This window comes from Actinia tenebrosa, unplaced genomic scaffold (assembly GCF_029948245.1).
Source record: "Actinia tenebrosa isolate PJP-AT-01 unplaced genomic scaffold, QUT_ActTen_1.0 PGA_scaffold2__45_contigs__length_23673736, whole genome shotgun sequence".
NCBI classification, from domain to species: Eukaryota; Metazoa; Cnidaria; class Anthozoa; order Actiniaria; family Actiniidae; genus Actinia; species Actinia tenebrosa.
The window spans coordinates 11236581-11254628 of NW_028292579.1; the positions used below are offsets into that span (position 1 = coordinate 11236581).

At 37.5% G+C, this 18048-nt stretch overlaps 2 protein-coding genes across 2 annotated transcripts; one reads left to right on the forward strand and one right to left on the reverse strand.

The window, feature by feature from the left end:
* Window positions 1-765: 765 nt before the first annotated feature.
* On the forward strand, window positions 766-14937 carry LOC116300615 (uncharacterized). Its single transcript, XM_089034060.1, has 7 exons — window positions 766-3683; window positions 5966-6139; window positions 6493-6529; window positions 7195-7316; window positions 7874-7921; window positions 8639-8699; window positions 8946-14937. Exons 1-7 carry the CDS (start codon window positions 780-782, stop codon window positions 13361-13363), a joined length of 7764 nt encoding a protein of 2587 aa, XP_088890186.1. The 5' UTR covers window positions 766-779; the 3' UTR covers window positions 13364-14937.
* Window positions 14938-16909: 1972 nt separating this feature from the next.
* Window positions 16910-17791, reverse strand: LOC116300609 (arylamine N-acetyltransferase, pineal gland isozyme NAT-3-like). The gene has a single exon (XM_031709514.2). The coding sequence runs from the start codon at window positions 17789-17791 to the stop codon at window positions 16910-16912; it is 882 nt and encodes a 293-aa protein (XP_031565374.1).
* Between the last annotated feature and the right edge of the window lie 257 nt (window positions 17792-18048).

Sequence of the window (18048 nt, forward strand, 5' to 3'; positions counted from 1 at the left end):
TGCATCATCGACCATCTTATGAATTTGCATACAACTCTCGGGACAGGAAGGCAAATGAAAATAATTTAATTTCTATTTCTCTAAACGAGTCTGTTGCGGGTAAACCCAACATGACGAACTCAGTGTCTGTTGCGTCTGGTAAACGCTCTACACTGCAAGAATCTTCATTTACTACGATGGAACTTGACTGTTCTACGTGTGGAAATTTTAGTCGAGAAGAACAACATTCTACAACTACAGTGAACGCTAACAAAGATCCAATTAAGACCGAAAACATACGAATTGCTTCGTTAAATTCTCAGTCACTAAAAAAGGATGTAAATCTTGGTTTGGCCATCGAACTGTGCAAACAGTTCAATATTCAATGATTGTGTAATGGTACATAAATGCCTTCACAATCAAACACCTAATTACCTCACTCAGAAGTTTATATATAGATCTCAAATCCACACTAGATCGACCAGATTCAATGGGGATCTGAATCTGCCCAAATGTAGACTAGCTACGGGCCAACGTTCTTTCGCGTTCCGCGGAGCTAAAATTTGGAACGGTCTCCAGAAAGACTTAAAATGTATAAATGACTCTAAAATTTTTAGAAAACGACTTTTTAATTATTTAGTTTCAATAAAGTAGTTTAATTTACATATTGATTATAATTGTATATACTTATATTTATATTCTTATATTTTATATTCTTATAATAGTATCATTTATATTAGTGTTATATTATATTTATCTATATTGTTGCTGAAAAGCCTTGTAAAAAGGAGCCTCAATAAATGTATGTATGTATTCAGATTTTGAGTGTACAGGAAAGCTGGAGAACTGGCTCCGAGTACATTGAATTTGGCGAGAATAAAGATCAATGGAAATGGATTAACTACGGATATGAAAAAAAGAATAGAGCAGGGGTTGGCTTTATTGTTGGTCCAAATGTGCAAGTCATCAATACAGTTGAGCATCTACCTGGTAGAATCTTAACAATCTATGTTAAATGCTATGGCTTATGTATACGCATTACCAATGTCTATGCTCCAACCGAAGTTGAAAATCTTGAATCAAAACAACGCTTTTATAAAGAACTCCGTAAAGCCATGGTGGTCGAGAAACTGAAGAAGTATAAGCCTTTGTTGGTTGGTGATTTCAATGCAATAATTTCTGAGGATAGTCGTGAGGGATTTGCAACAATTCTGGGACCCAACAATCCTCCTTCAAGCACCAGAAAGATCAATGAAAATGGAAGATTATTGTTAGAATTCTGTCAAGAATACAAATTACGTATTGCAAACTCCAACTTTTTGACAAAGCGAATTCACCGAGACACGCACACTCTTCCTAATGGTATCAATCGAAGACTTGATTACATACTGGCAGGAACCCAACTTCTTAAGCTAATGAAACATTGTAGAGTCTACAATAAACCAACAAACAGCTGGAAGCAAACAATTGGTACTGATCACAAGATTCTGATATCTGATATAAGCATACCATGTAACAGAAACTCCTTAAAACAACAACTCAAAAAGAAGGCAACAAAAAAGGTCCAAAAGAGAAAGTGGGATGTTACTCATCTTAGAGATGATGCTGAATGTAAAAAACAATACTGCAAAAGAATTGACAGTATTTTAAGCGATTGCAATTTTGATTGCACAGCACATGAAGAAATCAACAAAAACATTGTCTATGCCATTCATGAAGCGTTAGACAGTGAAATCCCGGTAGCGCAAAAGGAGAAGGAGTTAAAAAAACCATGGGAATCAAGTGAACTATTAGATCTAATCAAGAATTCTGACAACTCTAAAGAGCAACGTGATAAGATTAAGAAGTTAAAATTAAAGCTCAAAAATGAATATTATGAGAAAAAGGCAAATGAACTGAATGATGCTAGTAACGCAAGAAAAGTTGAACGTGAGTTTGCTCTCTCAAAGAATTACAGTATGATCCCAAAGTTACAGAATAGGGTTGAAATTAAACCCTCTGACCTTAAAAGTTATTTTGAAGATCACTTCAAGAAGAGAGCTGACATTGAAATGCCTGCAGAGCTTGCAAATTCTGAGAAATATCCAGATTTATTTAATGACCGGAAAATAGAAATTAATTCCAATCCACCTGAAAAAGAAGAAATTATATCTGCTCTTAAGAGTTTTAATAATGGGAAGAGCTTTGGCACCGACAATATACCACCTGAAGGGTTGAAGTATGGAATCCACTCAAATCATCTAATTACAGCTCTCTGGATGTTATTAAATAGTATCTGGTTTACAATGACGATTCCTGCTGATTGGCTAAAGCTTTCCATCACCTGTCTCCATAAGAAAGGAGGTAAACATCAAGCAAGTAATTACCGTGCACTGTCAGTGGGCTCTAACATCTCTAAGATTTTGTCAAAGATAATTATCACACGACTGAAAGAATGCTATGAGGAAAATATTTCAAAGGCTCAGTTTGGCTTCAGAAGGGATAGATCAACGACTGATGGAGTTTTTCTACTACGACAGATAATAAAGAACACTGAAGGTGGTATAATTGCACTGTATATTGATCTAACAGCTGCATTTGACAAGGTACCCAGACATATTATGTATGAAGTTCTGAAAGTTAGAACTGGATGTGAGAAGTTAATTGATATTCTATGGTTATTATATGATGGAACAATCGGGAAAATATGTGGAGATAAAACTGATTTTCCTATTGAAGCAGGGACCAGACAAGGTGGTGTGGAAAGTCCTCCAGTATTCAATTGGTTCTTTGACTGGGTACTCAAGGTCGCTGCCCGTGAAATTGACCAACGCTTTCCAAATGGATGGGGAATACCATTTACATATACAATCGCTAATGCATGTCATCAACGGAGTACTGGACGAATGAATGGTGTGGAGATAATTAAATGGCTTTTATATGCTGATGATGTTGTTGTGCTGTCAAAGGATCTTACTGATCTACAGGAGATACTGGAAATTATCCATGGAACATGCTTAAGATATGGGCTTGAGTTAAGTTTTAAGAAAACCAAAACACAGGTATTTCATGATGCGCAGCTTATGGAAAAGAAGAGCTTATTAAATATATCAGGACATGATATTGAAAATGTAAAAGAGTTCAAGTATCTTGGTCATATGTTTTATAGTGATCAGAAGGAAAGTTTTGTCGATAACAGAATACTAAGTGCAACAGGAAAATTCCACGAGCTCAAGAACGTCCTTACAGATCATAAAGTATCTATGAATACACGCAGAAAACTCTTGGAATCCTGTATCAGATCCAGACTTACTTACTGTACTGAGGCTGAACTACCAAATGAAGATGAACTGAAAAAGCTTGAATCCTGTTGGTTTGGTCTACTAAGAAGAATGGTACGGAATGGCTGGGAAAGGAAAATGAATAGTGACGGAGAAGAAACGTTTGCCTTTAAATATAGGAACTTAGACTTGGAGAGAATAGTGGGAACCCTGGCACTTCGTGATTTTATATACATACGCTACTTGAAGTACATTGCACATGTTTGTAGAAGACCAAATTCAAATTTAACGAAACAGTTGCTGTTTGCAATTCCATCTGCTAAATATGTTAGAGATCCATGGATCAAAATTAGTCAACTACTTAATGTTGATAAACACCAAGCTAAGAAATCTACACAAGACAGAAAAGTTCTAAAAGGACTACTACATCAGAACTTTGGCTCTGTGTAGACTATATAGTCCCTGCTGATCAACTTATAGTTGGAAATAGCAGAATGACACTGATACTGATACTGAATAGTTGTATCAATAACGTGTAATGTACTTTCATCAACGGCACAAGTAACATCATTAGCGCGGATCAACTTTCAATAACGACAATTGAATATGCGTGTACATTCATAGGCATCAATGGACAATCAATAGCGCGTTTGTACATTCATATGCGCGGAATGTATTTTCTTGTGCGTGAAATTCAACTTCAATAGCACCAAATGACAAACAATTGCATTTATGGACAATCATTTACCCAAAAGTGAAAATTCATTAGTGCTATTAGCATAATCATTGACAATCTATAACGCGCTTGGACAATCATGAGGGTCAACGTTATATTCTATAGCGTGGTTCGACAAACATTTGCATGATTCGAATAAACAATAAGAGAAATAAAACAATCATTAGCGTTTTTTTTTAATCACTTTAATACATATAAAAAACTCAGGAAACTGCCTCCATAATAGCGGCTGCGTAGGAGAATAGCAATTAGCTCACTTAAAGCAGCAATTAAATCCGACATCAGCCGTCCAGAGATCCAACAACATACGAACTATTGGGCTGAGGCAAGACGACAAGGGATTGCTCTAGGTCACTACAGAAAGCAGTTGCTAATGGAAGGGTTCCAGGGAAATGTGGCAACCATCACTATCGCTAAATGTGATCAGTGGTTCAGATATATACAAACGTATTTGCCACGATGTATAAATGGCGAAGAAATTGAAGGCTAAAATAGATTTTTAAAAAATCGCTAATTATTATTATTATTATTATTATTATTATTATTATTATTATCACCACCCTTTTGGCATACATAACAAATGCAGCATTTTGGATCTTCAACATATGTGCACATTGCACATGCTGGTTAACCAAACCTTTTCATCCATGATTTTGCCACAGGGAGCCCACATTAATTGCTAGTGGTTTTAGGGCTATTCATTTTGATTTACAAGAATTTATAACTGTTTAATCATATTCCATTCAAGCATTACTTGGTCATATGACAAATGTATGCCTTATAATGTTATGCAAAGGCTTATCCAATTACCACTTATTGGATTCCTGGCAGCGTTGATTGGTTTATACTCTGGCAACGTTGATTAGTTTCGAAACTTCAAATTCAAATTGACATGCTGCTTTAGCCGACAAGCGGTAATCGGATAAGCTCTTGCAGGGGGGACTCCTATAGATAATAGGTTTAGTTTAGTTTAGTTTATTATATTTCGTCACGCTAAAAAAATATATATAAATAAGTTTACATGACATAATACTGAAAAATAATGGGGATGACAGGGGAAGAACACAGGACAATGTCCCAATTGACATTCAACCCCTATTGGAATAGGATGAGAATGCTTGCCTGAAAGATGGGTGTGGCAACTAAAAGTTTTTACCCCTAAAGGGTACCAACTCTAACACAACTTACTCATTTACCTATATGACTGCTAATAGCAGAAATGAAATAATCAACCAAAAATAAATATCCTACGGTCGTACCAAGCCTGGATAGCACTATCTGGCGTATAAATCCTTATCCAGTGGATAAGTCGATGCTGTTATCCAATAAATTTATGCACTGGATAAGATTTATCCCTTGTATAGCACTATCCAGGCTTCATACAACTGGGTCCAGGGGCATATTCAGGAGTTTTTGAATGGGATGCCCAAATTAAAAAATCCATGATTTCAGTTTGCGCCTCCAAAATGCCAATTCAAAGAAAGAAAAGAAAAGAAAACTGGCCTTACTGTACATTTTACATTTATTATGAAATAAATTGAAATTTATACTGTATAAAAATCTAAAATGCCACCATTTTTTTCCTTTGACCCCCTGGTCCTCTCTGGCTATGCCCTTGTCATGAATAATTACAAATGTGATGGTCAATGTGATGCAGGCTGTCATTATCTAATCTTGGGTAATCTTATTATCTGCCAAACAACTTAAGAGATACTGGCTTACTCTCTGGTGGTACCTTTAGACATGTGACACCCTAAGACTGCTGATACCAAATCCCAGATCTTGAACCCTAAAAGGTATTATGAGCATCCTCACCATTTTCCAATTGTCCCTCCCCCTGGGATAAAGACGCATACAGTTGAATTTCCTATTAATATATATTTATTGAAACTGCATGTTTAATTATTCAACTCTTCTGCAGCTCCATACATTGCATAAATATTGTAAGAATATATCAGTTTCTTAAAAAAGCATAAAATATTTTTTTCAGATAGAGACTTTGAAGAAGCAAGGTCGCATTTCTTTCAAAGAAAGAAAATATGAAGAGGCAAATGGATTTTACACTGATGCATTATTGGCCTTGTACTGTTGTAAACAAGATGAAGAAACTGCAAAACAAAGACTTAAGATTCTGCAGAAAAGGATGTATTGTTATATCAAGCAGGTAAATCAATATAATTGCATTGAATTGTGAACAGCAAGCTAATAACTAAATTTCTTTTAATTATATTCATGCATATTAATTATATCATACAGATTTTATTTACTTTTTGTTTGTTGTTTGTTTGTCTCTGCAAATTTGTTTATTCTTTAGTGACCTAATGATTGTTAATTAGTTAATAATGGCTTGTTATCCATTAGCTCTATTATAGCTTTGCTAATTATTCTAAGTAGCTTGAACTCTATTTTAGGTCCGTTTTCTCTATTATTTATTTAAATGTAATCTTCTTTCCTTATTGTAGAATCAATTGTTGCTCAGTTGTTTTAAAATGTGTTTTTTTTTACCTAAACAATTAGCAAAATTTCAAGCAAGCTGAAAATGACTGTATTGAAGGTAAAGTGTGTTAATTTTCTTTTTACAAAATTTTAAAGAAAAAAGAAAAAAGCAGCCAGCCCAAGCTGATGCCACTACTTGCTGGGGCTAATTGAGAAATTCTAAAATTATATATAAACTGATTAAATTTGCTTTAATGTACTACAAAGTATACCTTTCACTGTACTTGTGTTTTTTAAGGGGGGCAGGGTAATAATTAAATAAACAATCTTAGTGTATAAATAAATTTTACAGATTTATAATAAAGTTAAAATAAATTTAATTTTATAAATTTGTATATGTAATAGGACTCCATGCTGTCCAATTAAGAAATAATTGGACGAGGAAAATTCCGAGGACTGACAAAATTGGATGAGGCCGTAGGCCGAGTCCAATTTGGCAGTCAGAGGAATTTTTCGAGTCTAATTGTTTCTTGATTGGGGAGCATGAAATCCCATTTCCTATTAATTATATAGCTGCCTAATTAATCCCATATCAACAAGACCTGTCCAATTAAGAAAATAATTGGACGTTTATCTATATGGGATCAATGAGAAGCTGTATAATTATGATAAAAATTATAAGAAATTTAATTTAATTTAATTTTAATGTTTATTTATTTGTGCTTGTTTTTAGTTCACTTTAATAGTTATTAATTCTTATGAACTGATTTATTTTCATTGCAGTATTATTAAGTAATCCAGAGGATTGGACATCAAAGGTTTGTCTGGTTGAATCACTTCTAGGACTCAAAGAATATGATAAAGCAATGAGAGAACTGGATGTCTTGATTAAAGCAAGGCCCAAGGTATCAATACATAATTAAGGATAATTCAATACCATATAAATAGAATAATTATAATTGTAATAATTATATATAAGTCCATTCATGAGTTGGATTTAAAATCTGTTTGGGTGGCCTTGGTTACTGTAGTCCCACTATAATATAATTCCTATTTGAAATAAGATCTATCAGTTTTCTCTGTAATCACAGAGTGGGACAATCACGAACGGAACCCTCAGATCCATGCTAGGTGAAAGAAGTTGGCATTTGCAGAGGGAGGAAAACCGGAGAACCCGGAAAACCCTCGAAGCACAGGAGAGAACCAACATAAGGGACTCGAACCCTGGTCGCATTGGTGAGAGGCAAGCACTCTCACCCCTTATGCCACCCGTGCTTCCCTATAATTACTAGTCTGTCACCCCAGTGCCATGCTTTTACATTAACTTTTATATCAGTTTTGTAAAGCCAGGTGGAAGCTGCAACATTCATAAACAATATTTTATGCCTTAATTGACCAAATTTTAAATTTATTCTCAGCTCTTTGTAACAAATTAATTTTGATTTTATTCTTTTTATATAAGAACCCAGATGTGCTGTTGCTGTATAAGAAGGCTAAATCAGCGATGAAGGTATTAAATTTCCTCAATAAATTGTTGTTTATAATTTATTATACCTATTTTCAAATCAATAGTAAATCCTGAAATCTGATTGCTTCTCTTTGCACCAGCTTTGAGCTTCTTATGTTATTGTACCATTTGGCACATCATCTCAATTGAACCAATCACGAGCTAGAGACATGCCATTTGCTATCCAATCATATCAAGGGATCCATTTGAATGTTGGACTTGCCGTTTTCTCAATTTTTAGCGCCGAACAGGAATAATTTTTTTGAAGAGGATTGAGGTCCAATTTTAGCGCAAAAAGCTGTAAAAAGATGTTAAAAGATTAGTTGAAATGTGAAATTGTCAAAAGTATCTTTCTAAGATAACTTCTCAAGTATGTTCAAGATATTTCAGCGAAAAACAATAGAAAAAAGATGAAAACGGCATCTCTCCATGTAGCTTCTTGGCGACTGATTGCGTAAAGGGTTGTTGCTTTTTCACCGTGAAGTAACTACGTTCGCCTTCGTCTGGCTGTTTGAAGAGAACCAAAAGACTAAAAAACTTTCATTTCTGTCATTTTTCAGACCAAGTTAACATTTAAAGTTAGAGCATTGGCTCTTTGAAAAACCTTTTTGAACGGGATTAGCAAAAAATTGCACGAAAAAATTAGATATTGATTGATTGATTGATCAACTTAAATAATCAAAAATTGCTAACAGTTTTACTCTTGTTTTTAAACACTAGTTCGAAGAAGCTGATAAAAGTACACCACCTATCTCGCCCGAAAGTGATGCCATCAAACTTGGTAATATAGATTTGTAGTTTTAAAAATTGAGGCAACCTGGCTAGATGATTTCAATTTTATAAGTGCTCATCTGAATTATAGCTTGAGTTAGCTGAGGTCTCTCTCGTAATTCGAAGATGTTTCTTCGGATTCTATGGTTTTCCTCCTTTTACATAACCCAGCAGCGACTCGATCTGTGAGTTAGTCGTGCTTTGACTTTGATTGTTCCAGGGTATCGATAAACTTTAAAGTTTGTTTATTTTTCAGGGGATTCGTATCCTAGAAAGATTCTTCTGGTTTGTGATAAATGGTCGGGTTGGCATCTCGATATTTATACTGTTAATAGACACCTCTGTCGAAGTTTTGCAAGGATGAAAAACGTCCAAGTTGCTTGCTTAGTTCTGGAAGTATCAGACAAAGATAAATGCAAGGCATCACGAGAGGAAATCTTTCTAATCCAGGCTGCCAACCGATCTGGGATCCCCGAAGAGGATACCAGATTACTTTTCATGCACGACCAGTTCCCCTTTGATCCAGATCTCGTTATTGGGCATGGAATGATAACTGGTGTTGAGGCAGCAGAACTTGCCAGGAGATTCAAGTGTAAATACCTGCTGGTATTTTATGACACTCCTGAGAAATGTAAACCCCACTTCCAGTCTGATTCTGATTCAGAAAAGGAAATGGAGTTAGGAAATTCAGCTGATTTTGTTGCAGCTATAGGCCCACAGATGACGGAAGAATGGAGCAACATGCTTAAGCGTCATGTTATTGAAATAATCCCTGGTATTTCAGATTCCAACTCGAGGAATTCTGTTGCCACGCCTAATCGCCGATGCTTAATAATCAAAACTGCAAGCGACGAAAATGACAGCAAATTAACTTTTGCTACGAAAGCTTTTATCGATTGCAAGAAACGTGGCAAACAAGTCAGAATTACAGTTCAAGGTGCTTCACGTGCGAAAAAACCTGATTTTCAGCAAGAGCTTGAAAGAAAACTAAGCAGATCAAATTTTGACGTTCATGTAACTTCATTTGATGCTAGCATAGAGTCCATCGAGGGTGAAGTACGCGTAGCTTCATTAGTACTGATGCCAGAGCCATCGGAATCTTTCGGACTACGATGCCTAGAAGCTTTTTCTGCTGGAGTACCAGCCCTCGTTAATAATTCGTTTGGAATAGCTCATTTGCTGCTAAACTGCTTTGAGGAGAAATTTTGGGCATTTGTGCGTCCATTTGAAGAGGAAGACGATCATGAGCAGTGGTCTGACCGCATTGACGACATGTTAGATGAGAGGGAACAGTACTTTGATTTGGCTGCAGATCTGCGAAAAGAATGGAGCAAGAAATTCACCTGGGATTCAGTTGCTAACAAGATTCTTGTAGAGCTCGCAAGATCGGTGTTTTTTGAAAAACCATCCAAAGACAAAGCCAAGTTAGATGATTTGCCTTCCGCATCACTATGTTCCGCTGAAGCCCGCAAATTTGTTGTAAAAGAAATGGATGCTAATAACAAGCGAAGAAAACTAATTCTTGCCGTGTCTCCAGCGGATGGTTCAAAGGCTTCTTCAATTAGTCACCTGTCGAAGATTCCGTGGATTGCAGTTTTTGACTTTGACGTTAATAGTGCAGAAACGGGCTATCTTGCTAGCTGTGGAAGTCTTGGGAATGAAATGGGAATGAAAATCTGTCGAATTATCCCTCCAGTACCTGAAGAATCCAAGCAAAAGGTCACTCTACTCAATGGAGTACCATGGTTTCTCCTTGAGGGTACGCCTGAGTCAAATAGAAGTATGAGTGACAGTCTTGAATGGCTGAGGAACATTTTCGTGGCATTAGAAAGTGTTTACCATGTTCCTATCACGATGGTCATTTTGTGGGACACCAAAGTAAAGAAGAATCTTGCCAAGAATTTAGTTAAGCTCTTGCACACACTTGAGACCTCCTCATTAAAGAAGCAGATTAAACTTGCTGTTGTGGCAACTAATGACGGTAAAAATGACAAGCCATCTTATCTTGAAGATATTGAAGAGGACTGGAAAACGACTATTCACTTTTTATCACTGTTAGATTTTTGTAATGCAGTCAACGAGATCACGATGGAAAATCCATTTATAGACGAAGACCTCGACTTTGCTCTACCTATTGCAAATCCAGATGGTAACGCGGAAGAGTGCATCACTGGAATTCTCCCTCATGATATGCGATGGATTAATGCAGAGCTGGAAGTTCTATATCACTCTGTCGGAAATAAGCCAATATATGAAGGAAATGATGCCCAACATTTCTACCGTGGTGGTACAATTTCGTGGTACGCCTTGAAATTGGGACACGCCATTGAAAGGGAAAACTGGGAGCCGATCAAGGAAAAGATAGACGAACTTCTCCTTTCAGCAGGCACACTACGTGTCAAACTTCCACATCAGCGGGGTGCTGGGGGAACTACATCTGCTCGCAAGATTCTGTTCGATTTTCACAAAAAGTACCCTTGTGTCACAGTTAAGTCGATAAGCCATACAGAAACTGCACCAGCTATTAAAGTCCTTGCAGACTTTTGTAAATTGCCAGTTATTGTGCTTATCGACTGCAAACATGTCCAAGGAGAAGAGTTTGATCTCGAGATGCTTTACAACAGCTTATCAAATTATCGGGTGCCAAGCATTATTTTAGAAGTAGTGCATAAACACTGGAAGTATGGAAAAGGTTGTGGAAAAGAGTTATCATGTGCTGCTGGGACCCTCAACCAGTCGGAAAGAGAGCATTTTGTCCAGGTATACAGTGACCAAAGAAAAGATAAGCTTCCACGCCTGCGGAAGTTGAAGGCCAACGACAGCGAGGAACTACAGATTCCGTTCTATTATGCCTTAGTGACTTTTGAAGAGAAGTTTACTGGCCTGGAACCATTTGTGAAGGACTGCTTAGCTGCATCGGACAAGCAGCAGCGTCAAGTTCTCGTTTTTCTCGCAATGGCTCATCACTACGGCCATATTTCAGTTCCGAACGCTACATTAACATCTTATTTTAATGCACCTTGTGGTACTCTTCTTGAAGAGGTATTAACCGAAACATCTCTGCACCTTCTCATCGAAGAAAATGGCAACTGGAGACCACGGCATGACTTGATTGGGTTGAAAATGCTTCAATCTCTTCTCACATTTCACGGTTCTGAGCTTCAGGCTCGAATTCATCCAGATAACTGGGTTCAGAATATTGCTAATGAAACCATCAATTTCATTTCTCATATGCCAGAAGACTTAGTCAGATGTCTACTGCTTAATCGTGGTATTACCGAGGAAAAATACCCAGATTATTTTTCCCAACTCATAAATGACATTCCAGAAGAAGAAGATGCCATCAAGGTTTTTGAGAAAGCAATTGACTCGTTCCCTGACAACATGTTTTTCAAAGTCCATCTCGGTCGACTGTACAGCATAAAAAAGAAAGCTGCAGGATTTGAAATGGCTATAAAGTACACAGATGAAGGCATTGATGGCGCTGATGCCGAAGTTTCAAGAGTGGTGAGGGGTCAGTTTGCTCAAATGAAAGGAGTTGTCTACAGCCGACAAGTTAACTATTTGATAAGGCAGGAGGCAAAAATAAAAGAAATCGCAGATGTTGCTGAAATGGGCGTTAAATGGTTCAGGCGAGCTGTCAGCATCTGTCCTGATATGGTGGATGGCTACATTCCTGAAGTGAGTATGATGTGCAAGTTGTTTGAATACGTCGACAGGGTGACTGGGAGTATACATAATTTTCTTCTTAGTGGTAACTGCCTTCCATTTATTGTCGACGGAATATCCCAGACGTCTGACACATTAGAGAATGTTCCTGATAGCGACAATTACACTTACTGGAAGACAAGACTTCTTTGCCTGGGTCTTCGCAGTAGGAAACCCGATATGGTGGAAACCCTAAAGCTTCTAGAACGGCTTAGAGAAAGTGGAAGAGCAAGCAGAGGTCCAGTCAATCGTAAGATAGCCGATATGAAAATGACATTGTGTAAACAAAATAGTCAGAGCTTGTCAACAATTGCATCAGAAGTGATCGACCTCTTGAACGAAGCACTTATCTTTGACAAGCCTAATGAGAAGGAATCGACCATGCGTATATGGGTTCGTGTTGCTCCGTTTGTTCCCGTCAATCTGGAAGATGCTGAGAACCTTATATTTAAGTGGTGTACGGAAGAAAGATCAGTGCGCTCCTACCTGTTCAAATATATCATCGCCTGTATTCATGTCCTTGAAAACAAAGGTAATCGCTATTATAGCGACATCATGCACGACGCCCACCATGATCTAAACACTGCGATCAAAGCCATTAATCGGGGCGACGTCGGAAGAGTCCGTCATCCTGACAGACCAGTTATCTGGCTTGGACCACCGTCTAGAGACATGAGCCAACTCGTGTACTTAAATCTACATGACAGCGTTTCCAAACAAAGAAGGTTGAAAAATGTTCTTCCTCATGAGCACACGCTAAAGCTGAGGCAACTGACAGGAACAATAACTCGCACAGGTCCAAAGCTCGGCAACATATCTGTTAGAGGGATTTTGAATGTTATCTTTCGAACTGATCTTTGCGACCCGCCTCTTACTAGTGCCAACTTCACCAACAGAAAAGTAAAGTTCTTTTTGGGATTCAATTTTTTCGGCGTCGATGCTTTCAATGTCGAATTGTGTGATTAAACAGTTTGTGCAAGTATTTTGATTTACAACAGTGTCCATGCATAGCTAGTGCCTTTCATGTGATCACTTATATGTGAATAGCACGATTTTCATGGTATTCGTCATGACTAACTCATTCTTGTTGAAGAATAAGAATGGTGGGGATGCTCAGCTCAATCAGCAGTGGGCAGTTTTTAAAATAAAAAACTAATGACATCAGTGGTCATGTTCCTGGCACAAGCAACATCAAGGAATGAAAGCATGCATGCTATGGCTAGTTCTTGGTCCAGCAAGATCATGGAGAACCGACGCCCAAGGCACCCCATCAGTATTGGAGGTTTTACGAGTGATGTAGATCGTCAAAATTGAAAGATTCTAGATCCACACTTCCAAAATCTCGCTTGGCGTAATTGCTGTTTTTCCAAAAGACTTGATGCCATCCATTCATCTTTTTAAAAAAAACCCTAGCTTATTGACATGTATGAAATCTACGGTGGCCGATATCGTGGTGGCCTTAACGAACTTTAAAATGTAAGTTAAGGTTACATGAGAGATCTGTGCCTCGCCTTATCCTCCACGAGGAGCGAATAGGATAAGTAAGTGCAAACAAATGGCAGCGTACCGAACGTCGATCGAAGGAGTTTACCGCCTCAGGATCGACTTGACATTTAACGATAGGAAACTTTAGAACACTCTATTGACTTTTTACTAATAGTACTAGTAAACTTTGCGCAGAACTTTAAAAGGCGTATTTCAAAATGAGATTTCGGTATATCAAATTTGGTTACACATGGAGCTGTATAAGCAGTTTACAGCTCCCAATTTCGTTTTTATGCCTAGCAGGCGGTAGCACTGTTTCATACTTTATATAGATAGTTAGGCTTGTTAGAAGACTACCAGGGAAAATCATATATATGTTTTTTAATGTGGCTCTTTAGTTCCGCGGTTTTGCAGAAAAAATGCATCGTAAGTAACTTTATAGTTTATAGTTTCATTGAATAATTGTTTTTCTTCAAAAAACGTCAGTATATGTAGAGTACTTACAAAAAGAACCTAGAAAGTTCAAGTTGCTTATGGAACAGAACTATACAAAAAGCCAAAGTGCCAGAGCAACTAGATGGCCACAGGTTTATTAGCATAGTTTTTGCTATTTAGTGCCACCCTCGTTAAATAATGGATATATCATTAATATTATTGTTCTCGAAGTGAAGATTTAAAGAAGCAGTGATAAGAAACAAGTAAATGAACTAGAAATAGAGACCAGGGCTTGTGCAGGTCCTTGAACGTTTTGAAAAGTGCTGGAATCTAAAATGTAATTCCAAAGGCACTTTGAAGTCCTTGGAAATAGAAAAATTTTATAGATGTCTTTGAAAAATCCTTCAGTAACATCCATTGAAACTTCAGGAAACATGCTAATAAAGAATATTTTAGATATAATAATCTACCGAGACGACATTTCTTGTTTTATTAGTGATTCATTGTATAACTTAATTTCTTGGGGTGCAACCATATGTATCAGAATCTTAATATACAAATTTTCCAGCCGTGTTGAATGTATTCTAAATTGATATAATAATAAAAATTTTTAGACTGTGCATTAATGTTTCATAAGTCATTCAGAACTGCATTTATTCCTAGGTTGCATGTTACGACTTAGCCGCCATGTTGGTTGATGAAACCAAAGCATTCCTCGTCATTGGCTTCTTTCGTATTAAAGAGCAACCAACATGACAACTGTTTTATTCGCCATTTTCCATACATCGGTTCAATGGTCAAATACAAAGTATCCAACCGAGGCGCCTCGCTTGAGCGCTTTGTGTATGGAAGATGTTGAATTGTTAGTTAATCTTTTAGAGCATAAAAAACTAGTGCACTCTTAATATGCATCTAGATTGCAGATATGCAAATTATATAAGAATCACCAGTCCTGATATTTACTTACCAGTAAATCACTTGCCTACATACCAAAGCATAAGCGCTTTCTATAGCTGACTGATCCAATGAATCACTTTTCAAATTATCAAAAGCCTTTAGCAATAATGGAATTCTTGTCCGTCTTTCTAGATTCAACTTCTAATGGTAAATAAATAACTAATAAATAAATAGTAAATAAAGTAATAAATAGTAAATAAACAAATCACTTTTATTTAAGTGTCTAGTTGTTCTAGCGCTTTCGCACAAATTGGGGACACTTTTTGCTCACACGCACTACCACTACATTCAATATTCTATGCACACAACGCTCAGCCCACATGTTGATTTTTACGGAAGGAGGAAACCGGAGAACCCGGAGAAAACCCGCATCAAACAAACTCAATTCACTTGTGGCGACCCCAGGGCTCGAACCAGCGACCCGACCCGTTGAGCTCACAGCGGTAAAAGACGACGCGTTAGACCCATGGCATCTAATGTCAGATGTTTATTGACGCCCCCTTTTTTTGAGTCTTTAGTTCAACGATATTTTTGCTTGGTTGACTAACTGAGAAGAAAGTGCTGCCTTTGTACTGGATTACATCTACAAATGTTATACTTTCACGTGGCTCTGTTGACCACTTTAAAAGGCGCACACACTTCGTTATTACTAACCAATATCGGAGGGACGTAATAGGAGCACTGAGGACGTAAAGAATTAACCCTGGCAGTGTCCACCCACCTAGCATTGGTGAGAGTAAAAATCCAAATATGTTGAGCTTACAACAAGCTCTTCTTCGATGCCCTTGCTAAGATATTCTTCTCGTAGAAAGTTGTTGAGGTTTTCAAATGGAATACTGAGTAGGTGAAGACGAAGCGGGTCTTTAAGGTTTCTAGGTTCGGTAAAACAGGACCTAATTATCGTTAGGACCTGGCTAAACGAGGAAACAGGTTTCCTGAAACATGTTTCCCGCGCTCATGTTCCCCGATGATTCCAAGTTTAGCCACATGCGAAACATTGCTACGTGCAACAAATTTTGCTTCCAAGACGCAAAAATGGTGTGCGGCAGAAACATTTCATGCTTTAAAGACGCATGGAAACAATGTTTTCCAATGCTTCCTCGTTTAGCCACGAAAGTCAACATTCTAAAAGTTCGTTACTTAGCAACGCTAGCTCTGTCTTGAAAGTGCACATGCGCTAAGCGATGTTGAGCAAACATGTTTCCCGATGTTCCCTGACAGTTTTGCCACCTTTGGAAATATTAAAGAAAACATATTTCTGGAAACATGTTTTCTCGTTTATCCAGGGCCTAAACGCTTGAGGTAATCTTCAACGGATGCTTGCTTCAGTAAGTGATGTGACATTCTCGTATTTGAATCCAGACACTTATACTCTTCGTCTCACTGGTCACAAATTGTAAGAAAGGAGTCTCCCTCCCTTTTTTCAAATACGAATCTTTTGCCCCAAAATGGAACACCCCCAATCGACAGGTCTAAACAGTCGCCGTCTTCCTTGACATGCGCAGTAAGAAATTAATCGCTCTGTTACAGACCTTCTTAATTAAAAAATGAGGTTACAAGGCCAATTTTGATAATACAGAGAGAATTTAGAATTGCAATTTTTTCAACCTTCAAAAATTAAAAAAGGTTCGAGACCTACGCAAGTTTTAGAGGGGTTTCAAAATGTTGTATTTTTATCCCAAATTCACTCTCCAGGACTGACATCACTTCTTCTTGGTTTTCTAACATCTTCACTTCCTTTCGGGATATTTCCTTGTTTTTTACGTACTTCTTTATCAACTTGTATCTAGAAATAGTTATTCTTCCCCAAGGTCGGAGCAGAGTACACACAAGACCTTGGTTAAAAGTTGAACTTGGAGATTTGAGGGTCATATTTCTGGCGTTACTGAAATGCTGAATAGAACGGGGTGTAAGGTTGAATTTGTATATGTACTGCCATTCGCAATCTTCGCTTTTTTCTGCTTCATTGGACAGATGTAAAGCAACGACATTTCTGCTGCTTGATTCAATAATGAACCACTTTTGACCTGCTTCGTCGAGATCTTTTTTAATTCGGTAATTTGCATTTTCAGCGTCTTGAATTTCGTCTTCTACGAAGCGCAATGGTACGGCAAAACCTTCTCCAAAACCAACGTCTACAATCCATATTTCTTCTCCCAAATACACGATTAACAACTGGTGGGTGGGCAAAGGAGCCCAACTTTTCATATAATTACAATAAACTTTTGCCTCTACACGAATCAAACTAAACCCAATATCTTTTAGTAAAAATGCAAATGACGTGTTGAGCTCGTGACAAAGTCCTCCTCGATGCTCAAGCACAATCTTCTCGTACAAACCTTCTTTTGTGCAAAGATATTCTTCCTGTAGAAGGTTGTTGAGGTTTTCAAATGGAATGTTGAGTATGTGAAGACGATGAAGGGTATTTAAGGTTTCTAGGTTTGGTAAAACAGGACCTGAATATTGTAAACGCTTGAGGTAATCTTTGATGAATGTCTGCTTCAATAACTGCGACATTCTAGGATTTGAACCACAGGCGCCACATTCAGAAAAACAGTTGTAAACGCGCGGTATTACTAAACAAAGAAAATGTTTCACTGAGTGCGTTTTGGGGTCGTCTTGACACCATTAGAGCAGTTTTCGTATGACTGTGAAAAGCTCAGTGACGTATGGGTGTCGTGTCGTGACCGTGATGTTTTCTAGGAATTTTAATATGCTGATTTTTTATCGCGCAGTTTGATTGGTCTGGCAGTGCCTTGACTTTGGCTTAACCG

Bases quoted from the DNA above. Each gene is read 5' to 3' on its own strand.
- LOC116300615 (XM_089034060.1), top strand. From the start codon at position 780: ATGTATGTATGTATTCAGATTTTGAGTGTACAGGAAAGCTGGAGAACT. The intron at 7,317-7,873 runs GTATCAATACAT...TTTTTATATAAG, and splicing joins TGATTAAAGCAAGGCCCAAG to AACCCAGATGTGCTGTTGCT. The intron at 7,922-8,638 runs GTATTAAATTTC...TTTAAACACTAG, and splicing joins AGGCTAAATCAGCGATGAAG to TTCGAAGAAGCTGATAAAAG.
- LOC116300609 (XM_031709514.2), bottom strand. From the start codon at position 17,791: ATGTCGCAGTTATTGAAGCAGACATTCATCAAAGATTACCTCAAGCGT.